General features: G+C 39.4%; 1 protein-coding gene across 8 annotated transcripts in view; it reads right to left on the bottom strand.

Moving 5' to 3' along the window:
* MAST2 (microtubule associated serine/threonine kinase 2) overlaps positions 1 to 17,724 on the bottom strand; it is a 220,007-nt gene that overhangs the window by 115,174 nt on the left and 87,109 nt on the right. For 6 of the 8 annotated variants that reach the window (XM_062191219.1, XM_062191220.1, XM_062191222.1 and 3 more), the window contains exon 4: positions 3,046 to 3,077. In XM_062191219.1, coding sequence (XP_062047203.1) covers positions 3,046 to 3,077 — 32 coding nt within the window. The remainder of the gene's footprint in view (positions 1 to 3,045; positions 3,078 to 17,724) is intronic. The other 2 variants (XM_062191221.1, XM_062191224.1) reach the window with 1 other exon arrangement.

Genomic DNA, 17,724 nt, shown 5'->3' with positions numbered 1-17,724 from the left:
AAGAAGCTTCTGGCTTCTGGCTTCGGATCGGCGCAGCTCTGGCTGTTGCGGCCCTTTGGGGAGTGAACCAATGGAAGAAAGACCTTTCTCTCTGCTTCTCCCTCTCACTGTCTGTAACTCTACCTCTCAAATAAATAAATGAAATCTTAAAAAAAAAAAAAAAGAGAGAGAGAGAATAATGTATCTAACTGAACATTATAACTTCAGAACTTAGATCTGTTCCCAGCACATACTACGTATAAATGTGTATTTTTTATTGGATGATCAAGTGTCCAAATATGAGTTATATTATCTAAAAATTAAAGTCTAGCTCTGATTCTTATTAATTAAACATTTTATAGCAGTTGGAATAGGCATAACTTTAGATAACACTAAAATGACCAAAAAATTCTTTTGATTTAAAACTGAGGGGTCAGCACTGTGGCGTAGCGGGTAAAGCCACCATCTGCAGTGCCAGCATCCCATATGGGCACCAGTTCAAGACCCAGCTGCTCCACTTCCAATCTAGCTCTCTGATATGGCCTGGGAAAGCAGTAGATGATGACCCAAGTCCTTGGGCCCCTGCACCAGCATGGGAGACCAGAAGAAGCTCCTGGCTCCTGGCTCCTGGCTTTGGATCGGTGCAGCTGTGGTTGCTGCGGCCTACTGGAGAGTGAACCAGTGGATGGAAGACCACTCTCTCTCTCTGTGTCTCCTTCTCTCTATATATAACTCTTTCAAATAAATAAATAGATCTTTAAAAAAAAAAAAAAACTGAAGTGACTGGAGCCAGCGCTGTGGTGTAGTGGGTAAAGCAGCCTCCTGCAATGCCAACATCCCACGTGGGCGCCAGTTCAAGATCCGGCTACTCCACTTCCAATCCAGCTCTTTGCTATGGCCTGGGAAAGCAGTGGAAGATAGCCTAAGTCCTTGGGCCCCTGCACCCGCATGGGAGACCCGGAAGAAGCTCCTGACTCCGGGCTTCAGACTGGCACAGCTCCGGCCACTGTGACCAATTGCGGAGTGAACCAGCGGATGGAAGACCTCTCTATCTCTTTGCCTCTCCTTCTCTCTGTGTGTAACTCTTTCAAATAAATAAATAAATCTTTTAAAAATAATAATAATAAAAAATAAAACTGAAGTGACCAAAAAATTCTTTCAGTATCAAATGAAAATAAGGATAACCCTCTTCCTCCTCTTCCTTCCCAGCTACTTCGTTCATCAGAGGCACACATTCCTGGAAGAAGCTACCAAACTCAGGCATTAATTCATTTCACTTAATCTTGAAGCAAAGCTCAGAGAACTTGCAAATAAAGACAATCAAAAGAAATAAATGTCAGAAGTAGTAGGAAACACAAATATTTGCAGAATATGATGCTGAAAAGTCAGTCCCCTTAAATATACCTACTCAGTGGAGCACCCCAGTGAGAGTCTTGCTGATGTAGTATGTGTAGCATCCCTGCCCAAGTTTTTAGAAGACTTGGGACACCAGTGAAGCCAGAACTGAAATCCACTGTTAAATCTAAATTTAAAGGAACATATGTGGCTCTTAAATAACAGAACCAGCCTAAATTTAATCCAACATGTTTACAAGAATTCTAAAAATAATACATCTTAGAATAAAACTACTTGTAAAAGTAATGAATCACTATCACATAATATTAAGTGATCCTTCCAATAAAAAAGAGGTCCTTTAATAAAAAGAAAAAGTGTGTGTCATGATCTTCATTTTGTACATCAGGCAACTAAGATTAAAGTCAATGAAGTGATTTGTTTAGGTTTACAAAGCAAGATAAGTGACATAGCCAAGACTTAACACTTAAGGTTCAAGTGTTTTTTGCCTTACAAGTAAAGTCCCATCATGACCTTTCATAAGCTAGCCAAAAAGGCTTTACAAAAATCTGAATGCAATGTAGTCAAGAGTGCTTTTTACAAAATAAAATCCCAAAGACAGTAATATAATTATTATGTTTGTATTCCATAAATTTGAAAAAATGCATGATAGATATACAAAGTATACTTAATAAATAAAGATGAATATTTTATGACCTCCTCCTTAACTACATCTCATATGCTTCTGCAAGAGTTTTAAAGCCTTTGTTTTTTTTTATCATAGCTCTATTTTCTTTAGTGTTTCCCAAATTTGCTTATTAGTAAATCATGGTGGAGATGGTATGAATGTATAAAATATAGGTTCTTGGACACCAATATGCACTTAAACCATCATTCCAGATGTCTTGGATAAGTCAAATTTGCATATTGTCCCAGCAGAATTCTTTTATTTATTTATTTTTTTGGACAGGCAGAGTGGACGGTGAGAGAGAGAGACAGAAAGGTCTTCCTTTGCCGTTGGTTCACCCTCCAATGGCCGCCATGGCTGGCGCACTGCGGCCTGCGCACCGCGCTGATCCGAAGGCAGGAGCCAGGTGCTTCTCCTGGTCTCCCATGGGGTGCAGGGCCCAAGCACTTGGGCCATCCTCCACCCCAGCAGAATTCTTAAAACAGTCCAAGAAATTATTAGGGAATTAAAATGCAGACAAAGACTTTTTGTCAATCTCCTCTAACCCTGAAGCTAGAGTAAAAACTAAAAGGTTGGGAACGTATTTCAACCTAGTTTCCAAACTTAGCTGTGCTTGCCCCAGCTTGTCAGAAAAGTCTGTCCTCCCCTAGCCCCATGCTACACAATAAACACAGACAGAGAGCTTCATTTTTAACATCTTTACCTTCTTAGTTTGAGTCTACTAAAACTCAATAAATGTCAAAACACAAGTATAAGACATTTAAGTGATAGTTTTCCCAAAATGCTAGGCAAACATTGACATAGGAAAGGAGCTTTGAGGGAGGGAAAGTAAGAGAAGAAAGGACAACCTGATTTATCAAGAGAAGTCAGCTGGTCTGCTGGCTTCCCTGGCACAGATAGCAGCCCATAGAGGGAAAAGACAGAGAGAGACAGACAGAGACAGATTGATTTTTGAATGGGATTCCTCCAATGCTAAGAGCAGTTCCCAAGACAGATTTCCAAGTAGAAGATCATTATAATTGCAATGGTAATATCAATCTACTTACAAGCTGCCTCTTCTTGGAAGGCTCAACTCCTTCTGAAAAATAAAATACACACAAATTAGACAAAAATAAGGGCCTATCTCAGTTGTGTAGGTTTTTCAAATGTCCCAGGAGATTTACAGCTCAATAATCATCTCATTCTAAATAAACTTTCCTCTTAATATTAGTTAAAGAGTCATTAGAATAACTATACTTCTTTATTCTTCCTTCCTAAAAGGAATGTCTCTTAGACCATTTGCAATATTTTTTTCCACTAGATGGAACCATCTCCCCAGTAAAGATTCCATGTACTCTTTGGGCCAAGCATTAACTACTGATAAATTTGTAAAGGATTCATATAATTAGCAACAGCAATATGAAATGAATGAAATGGGATGAGGGGGCAGTATTAGACAAATAAGTAAGTATAAAAATAGGGAAAAAAGATTACTGTACATACCACTGGCATGAAAAATAACCCTTACCATAAGTTGGAGTCCCTATAACTTGCTTTCCAAATGTATAAAGTCACAATTCTCACGGGCCCCACTTAACAACCACTTAACAATTATTCTTTTTTTTTTTTTTAAGATTTATTTATTTGAAAGACCGAGTTACAGAGAGAAAGAGGGACAGATAGAGAGAGAGAGAGAGAGATCTTCTAAACTCTCGTTTATTTCCCAGATGGTCACAATGGCCAGGGCTGAGCCAGGCCAGAGCCAGGAGCCAGGAGCTTCATCCAGGTCTTCCAAGTGGGTAGTAGGAACCCAAATACTTGGGCCATCTTGCATTGCTTTTCCCAGGCTATTAGCAGGGAGATGGATCAAAAGTGGAGCAGCCAGAACACAAACCAGTCGCCCATATGGGATACCAGCATCACAGGCTGCAGCTTTAGCTGCTAAGCCACACCAATCCCCTTAACAACTATTCCTAATTTGTTATTTATCTTTTACATATGTGTCATTATATCTTTTTTTCCCCTAAATATTTATTCATTTATGTGAGAGGCAGAATTACAGACAGAGAGAGAGGTCTTCCACCCACTGGCTCAGTCCCCAAATGACCCCAACAGCTGAAGCCGGGCCAACCTGAAGCCAGGAGCCAGGAGCCTCCTCCCAGTCTCCCATGTGGGTGCAGGGGCCCAAGCACTTGGGCCATCCTCTACTGCTCTCCCAGACTACCAGCAGGGAGTTGGATCAGAAGTGGAGCAGCCGGGACTCAAACCAATGCTCACATTGGATGCCAACACCACAGGCAGAGACCTAACTCACTATGCCACAGCACCGGTCCGTGTCATTACATCTTACGTTATCATAAATAGTGCTGTTCTACATGCTTTTAAACTACATATCCATTGTTTCAAATTACATGTATTCAACTGTTGGCATCAGTAGATATATTTCATTTTAGTTCAATAATCTTTAGTCAGTAGTCCAGTCTATACACTAATAATTTATTTGTCCCTTCTCCAACAGAGGGAAAATCAATTTCATTTCAATGTTTTCTTATGCATCAAAACAATTCTTGAGTCTCTCAATTTAATTTTTCCAATAAAAGAGTTCAAACTCAAGTTTTTCTACTAAGAGCTGTAAAAAAGCCTATGAGTTTTTGGTATTGCAATACAAGTCACATGGTCTCTTCCATATCCTCTCAAGTCTCCTAAACGGTATTCCATTCCTGCTCTACCCTTGGCCCCCTCTGGTATACATATTCTCAACATAACAGAGTGATTCTTCTTAAAAGTAAGTTAAGGCCGGCGCCGTGGCTCACTTGGCTAATCCTCTGCCTGCGGCACCGGCACCCCGGGTTCTAGTCCCAGTTGGGGCGCCAGATTCTGTCCCGGTTGCTCCTCTTCCAGTCCAGCTCTCTGCTGTGGCCCGGGAAGGCAGTGGAGGATGGCCCAAGTGCTTGGGCCCTGCACCCACATGGGAGACCAGGAGGAGGCACCTGGCTCCTGGCTTCGAATCGGCACAGTGCGCCGGCCGTAGCAGCCATTTGGGGGGGGTGAACCAACGGAAAAAAGGAAGACCTTTCTCTCTGTCTTTTTCTCTCTCACTAACTCTGCCTGTCAAAAAAAAAAGTAAGTTAAGAACACAACAGTACTGCTCAAAACCCTCTAATGACTCTCCATTTCATTCATGAGTCAAAGCCAAGCAAAACAAAACACAAAGCTAGAAGCATCACACTACTTGACTTCAAAGTATACTACAAAGCTATAGTAACCAAAACAGCATGGTAATAAAATAATAAAATAAAATAAAAATATAATATAAAAATAATAACATAAAATAACAATAAAATAATAAAAACAGAAGCACAGACCAATGAAACAAAATAGGGATCCTATTATTAGAAATAAATTCAAGCACTTAAAACTAAATGGCTTTTGACTAAAGTGCCAAGAACATACATTTCAGCAATAAATGACACTGGAAAAACTGGATGTCCACCTGTAGAAGAACGAGGTTAAACCACTCTATGTCTTACTATATATAAAAATTAACTCAAAATTGATTAAAGACTCAAATGTAAAACCTGAAACTATAAAACAACTAAAAGAAACACAGGGGAAATGCTCCAAGACTGGTCTGGTCAAGAACATAAAAACAGGCAATAAAAGGAAAAATAGGTAAGAGGAATTACATCAAACTAAAAGGCTTCTGTACAGCAAAGGAAATCAACAGAACGAAAACACAACTACTGAATGGAAGGAAATATTCACAAACATGATAAAGGGGTTAATATCCAGAATATATAAGGAGCTTTAAAAATTTACCAGCAAAACAAAACAAAAATCCAACCAAAGAATGAGCAAAAAGAAATGGATACCTCTCAAATACAGTCCACACGAATATGAAAAAAGTTCAACACTATTAATCGTCAGAGCAATGCAACTTAAAATCACAGTAAGATATCACCTCATTCCAGTTAGAACAGCTATTATCAAAATGACAAAATATAACAAATACTAGAAAGGATGTGGAGAAAGGGGTACTCTTCTAACTATTGGTGGGAGTGTAAATTAGTACAGTCAGTATAGGAAAATAGAATAAGGTTCCTCAAAAATTAAAAACACAAGAGTGGGTGATCAGCCTAGTGGCTTAAATGCCTGCAATCTGACATGTGAATGCCTGAATTCAATTCCCAGCTTCAGCTTCTGACTCCAGCTTCTTGCTGGTGAAGACACTGGAAGGCAATGGTGATGGCTCAACTGATTGGGTTCTGGCTTACCCACACAGGAGACCTAGACTACATTCCTAGCTCCTGGCTCCAGCCTGGCAGGCATTTGAGAATCGAAGCAATGGATGGGAGCACTCTCCATCTATCTGCCTCTCAAATAAATAAAAATAAACTACTACAGGATCTAGCAATAACAATACTGTGTATACATCCACAGTATGAAAAGACTTTAAAAAGTTCATCAAAAATGAAACTGAAAATAAGTTTACCTTGGTGTCAAAAAATTTGAGATCCCTGCATAGTTTTTTTCTTTCACAGCACTCATTTGTCATGAACCTTTTGAAGACCCCTCACATATAAAATCAGTATATGGTAAAGATACCTGCACTCATGTGTTTATTGCAGCTCTATACACAATAACCAACATATGGAATCAACCTAAGTGTCCATCAACAAATGAATAGATGAAGAAAATGTGGTATATATACACACATCCTGTCATGATGCAGCAACATGGATGAATCAGAGACTATGATGTTAAGTGAAATAATGCTGGCAGAGAAAGACAGATACTACATGACCTCACTCATATGTGGAATCTAAAAAAGCTGAGCTCAAAGAAGCAGAGAGAATAGTGGCCACAGGAGACCCAAGAGGGTAAAGGACAGAGGGGAATTGGCAAGAGATTAGATAAGGGGACAAAGTTATAGCAAGATAGAAGAGAACGTTCTCATACAAAGAAATGATAAATGTTTGTGATAACAACCTAAATATCTTGAGTTCATCATTGTACATGCATAAATGTACTGAAACACCACACTGTACCCAAAAATATGAATAATCATGTCAATTTTAAATTAATCAATTAAAGTTTTTTTTTAAGCCAAAACTGACATAAAGACCTAGAAGGGTAGCCCACTACCCCTTTCCATTGTCTCTCTGACTTCCACTTCTTGTACATTCAGTCAAGTAACACTGAACTCATTATTGTTCCTTAAACACATCAAATATCCCCCTATGTTAAGACTTTATGAGGAGCCGGCACTGTGGCGCAGCAGATTAAAGCCCTGGCCTGCAGCACTGGCATCACATATGGGCACTGGTTTGAGTCCTGGCTGCTCCATTTTTGATCCAGCTCCCTGCTAAATGCACCTTGGAAAGCAAGTGGAGGATGGTCCAAGTCCTTGGGCCCCCATACCCACATGGGAGACCCAGAGGAAGTTCCTGGCTCCTGGCTTCAGATCGGCTCAACTCTGGCCGTTGCAGCCATTTGGGAAGTGAACCAGCAGATGGAAGACTTCTCTCTCTCTGTCTCTACCTCCCTCTGTAACTGTCTTTCAAATAGATAAAATAAATCCTTTTTTAAAAAGACTTTATGACAATCTGTTTATTCTGCTTAAGAATGCTGCTCCTCTCCAGAAGCCAGCTTTGTGACATGGGGGGTTAAGCTCCTAATTGCAATGCCAGCTTTAGATATTGGAGGGTCTGAGTGCTGGCTCTTCTAATTCTGATATAGCTCTTCACTAATAAGCCTGGGAAAGCAGCAGAAGATGACCCAAGTACTTGAACCTCTGCCATACATGTGGGAGACCTGAATGGAGTTCTAGGCTTTCACCTGGCCCAGCCCTGGCTATTAAGGCCATGGGGGGAGGGAGCCAGCAGATGGAAGATATCTCTTTCCCCCAGCAGATGGAAGATTTTTCTTTCTCTTTCTCTCTCTATACCATTCAAGTAAATAAATAAATCTTAAAAAAAAAAAAAAAATGCTGCCTACAGAGATCTCCTTGGCTAATTCCCTAAAAACCTTCAAAGTCTTGGCTCGGTTTTCATGTGAGTTCTCAATGAAGCCAATCTTGGTAGCCCTACAAAAGGGTTCCTCAAAAAGTTTGTGGAATATGTGTATTATGAGAAAATTATACATAGATTTAAAAGTATTTTCCACCAAATAAACGTAACCTTTTTATTTCACTTTCCATGAACTAGCTGAAGTAGCCTCATATGATTCTGCAATTTATTTTCCATCAGTGCCCTCTTATTCTGCTCTACTTTATTTCTCTTGACACATCACTTCCAACATACTACACTATAATTTACTTACTATGTTCTTGTTTGTTTTTTGTCTTCCCCTTTAGAATTTGGCCTCCATGAAGGATTGTAGCCCATTTTCTTTACTAATACATCCCCAAAACTCAGAACATTGACTGGCACGAGCTAAAAGAATATTTGTTGAACAAAGCATTACACATATTCTCTAATACTTGCTAACTGTTAAGACTGTTTAATTTTTGCTAGTGGCTAACATACAGCTTTAAATAGTATTTCCCATATTTACTAGTGAAATTAAGCAATGTTTCATGTATTTATTAACCATTAGGTTTCATCAGCTGTACCCGTCTATTAGATATCCATAGCTAATTTTTCTATTAGATTTTTTTTTTTTTTTTTTTTTTTTTTTTTTTTCTTATTGAGTTACAGATGTTTACACGATGGTCTGGAGTGTCAGAGGTGGGGAACCTTTTTTGCAATGGGTCATTTGAATGTTTATAATAGTATTCTTGGGCCTATCAATTTAAAAATTAGCCTGCTACAGATTTACTGTATTTTGAGTCCTGCCTTGGCAGGGCCAACCAAATGATTTTATGGGCCTTCTACGGCCACTGGGTTTGGATGTTCCAAACTCCTAATAGTAAGTATTTGTAGGTTATATCACCAAAAATATGTTCTCAGTCTTTTCCTTTCTTTTTAATGAGGTCATAAAAGTTTTTTTAAGTTTTATATAGTCAAATTTAGAAATCCATCCCCTAATACAGATATGAAGATATACTTTATTCTAAAGTTTTTAGATTTTTCACAAGTCTGTTAATATATCTGGATATTATTTTTATGTATGGAGACAGATAGGAACCCCATTATATTTTTCTCTATATGGATGATCAATTATCCCAATGTCATTTATTCAATGATAAGCAAAATCAGTTCCATCATGTATCGTTTCCATATATGTGCAGAGGCCTCTTTTTTTCTGCTTTATATGCTGTTCCATTATACTGATAGCACACTATTTAATTTGTATAGCTTGGCAATAAATATTGATACTGAAAAGGCAAGTCCACCCACCTTATTATTCTTCAAAATTACAGGAGCTATTCTCAGGGCTTTGCTCTTCTGCACAAATTTTAGAATTATCTTGTAGACACAAAGTTGCATTCACATAAGTCTCAATATAGAGCTGATCTGGGGGAAATTCACATATTTACAATACAGAGAACTCCTAACAAGAAAAGATAAACTTCTCCATTACTAACGTCCTCTTTAATATGTTTTAGTAAACTTTTTACTTTTCTACATAAAGATTACACAGATCTTTCTTGAGACTTATTTCTCCACCCAAGTACTATCCAGGCCCAAGTCTAGCTAGTCTCTAAGATTAGATGAGATCCAAAGCTTTCAGGGTTGTACGGCCATAGATTAGATTCATTTCTAAGAAGCTTACATTTTGTTTCTACAAGTATACTATATTTTTAAAAACTATAATTAATAAGTATTGCATTTCATTTCAACAGCAACTCCATTTTCCTCCAAATACATCATGAAAAAATTCAAATATAGAAAACATGGAAAAGATTAAAGATGTATCTCATCCAGTGAATACTCACATACCCATAATCCAGATTTTGTAATTGTTAACATTTTACTGTATTTGCTCTATGATGTATTTAGCCATCTATGCATCTATTTTTCAAATGCATTAGCATATATATATGAATATATCATTAACCAAAACTCAGTTTTTTGCTTTTTGTTTTTGAAATCTACAAACACTGAATAGAACAAAAGTATGCCCAGTGGCAAGTTTGGTAACAGCACTCAGGTACCTCAATTCTCTATCAAAATATAGACTATGTCCATCAATCCAGAAAGTTCCATCGTGTCCTTTCTTGGCAAATTCTCAAAACACCATCCTCCTCTCCAAGCAAATACTATTCTCACTTTTTTGTTATTGTTGTTGTTAACCATAAACCACTTTTGCTTGCTCCAGAATCTTTTTATATAGGCTTTTCCCACTGGTATAGGGTTCTCAGATTCATCCATGTTGTAAAATATAGCAGTAGCAATATGAATATACCATATTCTACCATACCATAGTCTATTTATCCTTTCTCCTAGTGGTGGACATCTCAATTACTCCCACTTTGGGGCTATTAACATTGCTGTACAAGTCTTTTCATAAGCTATGCATCCTCTTGCTTTGGTAAATCTCTAAGAGATTTACCTTAAACAGGTCAGATAAATGTTTAGTTTTATATGAAATAAGCAGACCTATCCTAAAGTGATTATGCCATGTTAATACTTCATAAAAAATTATACAAGTTATAAGTGTTTCACATTCCTGACAATACATGTCATATTTACATTAGTAATATAAGAAAATTCAACTGTTCTACATCCATTGAAATATATAATTACCAGATTTTTATATCTTAGTCATTTTAGTTGTAGCTCATTGTGACTTTAGTTTGCCCTTTCCTAATGACTGATGATGTTGAGCATGTTTTCATGTACTTATTAATCATTAGTATATATTCCTTTATAAAAGCATAAAAAAATTAGTCCTCTATTAAATTGGGTTTTTATCTTTTTATTATTGAGTTGTAAGAGTCCTTCATATATTATAGGTACAAGTTATTTGTTAGATATGTTTTGAGAATATTTTTCTCTCAGTCTATGGTTGTCTACTGAAGTTGTCAGTGCTGTCTTTTGATGAGCAAAAGTTTTTAATTTTCATGAAGGTCTATTTGTCTTTTGGAGGGTGGAGGGTAATAGTTAATCCTTTTCGGTATCTTGTCTAAGAAAAACTTTGCCCACTCTAAGGTCACAAAATATTTTTTGATATTTTATTTCTAGAAACTCCATGACTTTAGTTGTTTATGTAGGTTTATAATCCATTCTCAATTAATTTTCAGGTAATAAGTGAGGTGAAGTTAAGGTATTTTTATTTCCACATATGGATTATCTGCTTATTTTAGCACCATTGATTGAAAACACTACCCTTTACTTAACAGGTTGCTTTGGCACCTTTCCTGAATATCAAATCAGAATAGAAAAGGATATTTTTGGGCTCTCTACTAAATTCTATTATTCTATTTTCCCACCCTATTCCAGGACCACACTATCTTTCATAAACATTGAAGTCAGGCCGTCTCTAAGTCAGTAGTCTCTAAGACTACTTTGGATATTCCTGACTCTCTGTATTTCCATATAAATTTATATCCAGATTATTAATTTTAACAAAATGTCTGCTGAGGTTATAGTCCTTGGTCACCTGCAATCACAAGAGAGACCTGGAAGAAGTTCCTAATTTCTGGCTTCAGATGGGCCCAGCTCTGGCCATTTGGGGAGTGAACCAGCGGATCAAAGACCTCTCTCTCTCTGCCTCTGCCTTTCAAATACATTAATTTTAAAAAAATTAATTCTGAACACATCCAAGTCCATATAACTTGATTAGCATTCTGGATATAATCAACTTTATCTCCTTTTAAGAAAAGAAAAGCATTCCTTTAATTACCATATATTTCTCTTCAAACACTGTCTTATCAATTCTGTGCTCTTCTCTGTCTCCAATCACTCATTTCCTACTCATTACTCAACCCAGGGTAAATGTCTCCAGACCTTACCATCCCATTTAAACCATTCTTGCCAAGTTGCCAGTAGTCTCCAGGCAAAGAACCTCCACTGCATTTTTATTCTATCATTCTCCTTTTTTAAAGATTTATTTATTTATTTATTTGAAAGGTAGAATTACAGAGAAGCAGAGGCAAAGAGATAGGTAGGTAGGTAGGCAGAGAGAGAGAGAGAGAGAGAGGGGGGCAGAGAGATCCTCCATCCACTGGTTCACTCCCCAAATGGCCGGAGCTGGGCCCATCCAAAACCATGAGCTAGGAGCTTCTTTCAGGTCTCTCTCGTGGGTGCAGGGGCCCAAGGACTTGGGCCACCTTCTTCTGCTTTCCCAGGCCATAACAGAGAGCTGGATCGGAAGAGGAGCAGCTGGGACTTGAACCAGTACCCACGTGGGATGCCAGCACTGCAGGCAGCAGCTCTACCCACTGTGCTAACCCCTCCATCAATCTTTTTTCTCTTCAACTGTTAAACAGCACCTCTCATTCTTCTGTCTTGAAGGACTGCTCTTTCCATGAAGCTACATTCCCCTATTTTTCTTCTTATCTTGGCAAACACTACTTAAATACCTTTGCAGGCTCATCTTTCATAAGTTTAGACTCTTAAATGTTGATTGTCCTTAAAATTCTAGCTCGACATTATCCTTCCTACATTTTTTACTGGTGATTTTCAAATTCATACCTCCATCTCAGATCTTTTTCCTGAGCTCTATATTCTTATTTTAATATAGACAACTATTTTGTACTCAGTATGTCTAAAATTCAACTTATGTTTCCTATTCAACCTTGCTCCTTCAGTCTTCCATTTTTGTGATCTTACCACCAAACCCAGAGTGATTCTTGATTCCCCACACTCTCCATATCCACTGTTTATCAAGTCCCATGAATTCTATCTCTGAAATATCTGCTTTTAACCTTTCAGTTCTTCTTATCTCTACTGGTAAGTATACTCTAGTGTAAGCCACTATCATCTACAACACATTACCAACTGATCTCCCTCCCATTTAGTTTTGTCCCCTTAAATCTTAATATTCGAACAATGTAAAATCAGGTAATTAATACCTACTTTCTGACTGATATCAAATAGTCTTAATATAACATTTTGAACTCAAAACTATTTTTAATAGATCAGTTCTCTTCTTAAAACTCCTCTATAGCCAAGGCTAAAACCTCCTTGTTTCCTGACTGTTGAGACTTCTCTCTTCAGTATCATTTGTACAACTCTCCAGTCTTATCTTTTTGTCTCTCTCATCTTCAGGTCTTCACATCTACTATTGTCTCTGCATAGATTACTTTCCTTATCTCTTTTTATACATTCTTGTTTAAACTTCATAAACTTAAACTTTGTAATTCTCAGTTTAAACACTTATTCTGGGAAGTTTCCCTAGCCTACCTCTATATCCTCAAACATTTCTTTATTTTTTCAACCATAGCTACTTTACTTTTCATTGTAATGATTTTCTGAACTGTCTGTTTTCTGTCAGTTTTATTTATTGACAGTCTTCTGGCTGCTACCCACTCCAAGAGACCTAGAAGAAGCTCCTGGCTCCTGGCTTCAGATTGGTACAGCTCCGGCCATTGTGGCCAACTGGAAAGTGAACCAGTGGATGAAAGACCTCTCCTCTCCTCCTCTCTTCCTCTCCTCCTCTTGTCCTCTTCCCCTTTTCCTTCCCCTTCCCCCCCCCCCCGCTTTCTCTCTCTCTCTCTCTCTGCCTCTCCTTGCCTGTGTAACTCTTTGAAATAAATAATAAAAAAATCTTAAAAAAAAAAAAAAACCTGACCTAAGAACAGTGAAGCACAAAACTAAAGAATGAAGTGCTGTTCACTAAAACTTAACTCCACCCCCTAACACTCCAGGACACATTGTTTTAGCAGTCTCTAAAATTCTGTTATTATAAGGGAGACATTTGGCATAGACACTTGGAATATTTTCATCCCGTATCAGAGTGCTTGCGTTTGAGACCTGGTTGCAAACCCAATTCCACATTCCTGCTAATGCACACCCTTGGAGGCAGCAGGTAATGTCACCCATATGGGAGATTTGGGCTGAATTCCTGGATCCCAGTTTCAAGTGTGGCTCATTCTCAACTGTCGTAGATATATGGGGAGTGAATTGGCAGATGGGAGCTCTCTTTCTCACTCTCTCTCTGCCTTTTCTAAAAATAAAAAAGATTTATAATAATAATATTGTTTTTAAATTTATTTATTCACTTGAAAGTCAGAGATACACAGAGAGAGAAGGAGAGGCAGGGAGAGAGGTCTTCCATCCACTGGTTCACTCCCCAGTTGGCCACAATGGCCAGAGCTGGGCCAAGCAGAAGCCAGGAGCCAGGAGCTTCTTCCGGGTCTCCCACACAGGTGCAGGGGCCCAAGGACTTGGGCCATCTTCTACTGCTCTCCCAGGCCATAGCAGAGAGCTGGATCAGGTGTGGAGCAGCCAGGATTTGAACTGGCGCCCATCTGGGATGCAGGAACTACAGGCGGCAGATTTATCTACTACGCCACATCACCTACCCCTATAATATTTTATTATTAAAATTTTGGATTTCTCAAATTGACACACTGCGAGACTTTCTGCAAACATCGTATTTCCTGGGAACCCAGCATAGCGGTAAGTGGGTTAAGCTGCCACATGTAATGCCAACATCCCATACTGGAGTGGCAAATTTGAATTCTGGCTGCTCTACTTACTATCCTGTTTTTGCAAATGTGCCTGGGAAAGCAGCAGATGATGACCAAGTACTTAGACCTCTGCCACCCACATGAGAGACCCAGAGGGAGTTTCATTCTCCTGGCTTTTGCCTGGTCCAGCATCAGCCCTTGCAGTCATTTGGGGACTGAATCAGCAGACTGAAGATCTCTTTCTTTGTCTCTCCCTCTCTGTCACTCTGCCTCTCAAATAAATAAAATAAAATAAAATACCTTCTTTTAAAAAAGTGGTATTTCTTGGGGCTGGCACCTTGGCTCACTTGGTTAATCCTCTGCCTGCAGCGCTGGCATCCCATATGGGCGCCAGGTTCTAGCACCAGTTGCTCCTCTTCCAGTCCAGCTCTCTGATGTGGCCCAGGAGGGCAGTGGAGGATGGCCCAAGTGCTTGGGCCCTGCACCTGCATGGGAAACCAGGAAGAAGCACCTGGCTCCTGGCATTGGTTCGGCGCAGCGCCGGCCGCAGTGGCCATTTGGGGCGTGAACCAACAGAAGGAAGACCTTTCTCTCTGTCTCTCTCTCTCTGTCTATAACTCTACCTGTCAAAAAAAAAAAAAAAAAGGTATTTACCAAGCAACTTAAAGTAATATCTGATAATATTAAACAAAATATCTTAAATTATGTTTTGAAGATGCAAAGAAAGCTGTACATACTAAGTCCTGGAGATATAACCACACATAGCCTTTTTCTTGTAAAAGCGTGACAAAGTAAAATTCTAAAGGTATTACATAAAAAATGAAATGGTGTCATTCACATAGACACACAGGGAATCATTGCCTCTATGCATTACTCATTACTCACCATTACTAAACCAATAAAATATGTCCAAAAAGATAAAGGCCAATGTCCAAAGCAGTAACCACTACCCCCACAAGTAAATACGCAAGCCAAGAGTCATAAGGCTGTGTTTGTCCTTTATGTCAATAATCACCAGGACAAAGATGACTGTGGGTCAAGGCTGTCTCCACTACAACCCTCCCTCAAACTCTCTGTGAGTTATCATTAATATATGCACACGTATTTTTAATTACTCTTCTGCTGCACCAGCAGCACTCTTAACCAACCCTAGAAAACATAATAAAATCTCCTACTCAAAGTAGACAGAAGACTAGGTGTTGGAGATAATTTCTCCACTAAAATTTAAAATCAAGGTTTGGGGTGGGATTTGGAGCAGCAGTTAAGATAATCTTTTTGGGACATATCAGAGTGCCTGGGTCTGAATCCCAGCTCTACTCCTGATTCTAGCTTCCTGCTGATACACAACCTGGGAAGCAACCATGAAAAATCAAGTAGTTGGGTCATTGCCACCCATATTAGGGACCTGGATTGAGTTCCTGGATCTGGCTTCAGCCTGGCACATGCCCAGCTCTTGGAAGCATTTGAAGAATGAATCAGCAGATAGGAGACCTGTGTGTGTGTGTGTGTGTGCGCCTCAACTTTTCAAATAAACAAGAGAAAAAAAGGCCTACTATACCACTAAAATGACTACTTCTCTCTATGTAACTCATAATTAACCCACATTGTGTGACTAACATAAATAACACTACTTGGGATGAGAGCAGGAGAGCAAAACAACCATTTAGGGCCTACTCAGAATCTACTGCTGGTGACAACACCATTGTCAGAAGACAAAATTACAACAAATTTTAAAATTAGATTAGCTTTATGGTTCTAAAATCCAATAACACATCACTCTACAGGGTACCTCAAAAACTGTGGAAAACGGAATTTTTCTAGAATTATTTTGGTGCTATAAAAAACTGAAATCTGGGGCTGGCACTGTGGTGCAGCCGCCCGCAGTGCCAGCATCCCGTATGGGCGCCAATTCGAGTCCCGGCTGCTCTGATCCAGCTCTCTGCTGTGGCCTGGGAAAGCAGTGGAAGATGGCCCAAGTCCTTGGGCCCCTACACCCACATGGGAGAACTGGAGGAGGCTCCTGGCTCCTGGCCTCAGGTTGGCCCACTTCCAGCCCATGTGGCCAACTAGGGAGTGAACCAGCGGATGGAGGACACCCACCCCTCTGTGTGTGTGTGTGTGTGTAACTCTGACTTTCAAGTAAATAAATAAATCTTTAAAAAAAATTGAAATCCATGCATATAAGGGGTCTTTTAAAAGTTCATGAGATGCATATTATGGATAGCAACAGGACGATCCAAGTCATGCAAAATAGATAGTTAAAAAGGAGCAAAGATACATGCCGGAGATAAAGCTGTGGGAAATCCACCATGGGAAGCCCAGGAAGCCAAAGAGCAAACAAAAAAGGGAAGCAGCGGAGGCACAGTAGAGGCAGGGAGTGGGGCAGCTGGTGCCTGCCCCAGCAGACCAGGTTAGTCAGAAACGGTGAGTCCACAGAGCAGTGAAAAATAGTGGGAGGGGTAGCTTGACAAACTGCTTTTGAATTTCCACGCAGGAAAAAAAAGAAAAAAGCGAAAAAGTATAAAAACCAGAGAGGTTGCATACTCCACAGCCCATCTCCAGCCCCCATCTCTCCTGACACAGACCTGCAGCTGGCTGAGAGAAGACATCTTGTCTGTTTATATTCCAACGCAAGCAGGGGAGGGCAGCCTTAGCCTCCTGAGCACACACTCATCAATTGTGGGGACCACCCCACCACAACCCCCACCCAGGAACAAGGTACACAACATTTCAGAAAAATTTCTTCTCCACCCCACAAGACATACTACAAGGAGAAGTCCTGAAAATCAAAAATTTGAACCCTTTCCATCAACCACTGAGAAGCAAGCCAGGTCCCAGTAGGTGGGGTTAAGTGCACCGGAGTTTGTACCCACTTCCACCACAGCAGAGAACTGGGTAGGGCTCCAGGAGATGGCACTCTGTGCTTCCACTTGCAAAGCACAAACACATAGCGGCTCATAACAGAGAATCCTCACAAGACAATCTCCACAGACAAAATACACAAATGCCAAAAAACAAAGGAAAAACCCTAAATAAGAATGAGGAAGACATTACAAGCCCCTCAAAGGAACACCACGACTATTCAATAATAGAAGGTGAAGATGTAGAGATAGAGGATATGCCAGAAACAGAATTCAGAAAATTAGGTGTCAGTTACTTAGAAACAATCAGAAGCAAATTCACGATCTAAATAAAAAACGCTCCCAAAATATTGAGATATTAAAGA

This window comes from Lepus europaeus, chromosome 5 (genome assembly GCF_033115175.1).
Source record: "Lepus europaeus isolate LE1 chromosome 5, mLepTim1.pri, whole genome shotgun sequence".
Lineage (NCBI taxonomy): Eukaryota > Metazoa > Chordata > Mammalia > Lagomorpha > Leporidae > Lepus > Lepus europaeus.
The sequence above is the reverse complement of the archived record's forward strand: the minus strand, read 5'-3'. Positions and strand labels throughout refer to the sequence as shown.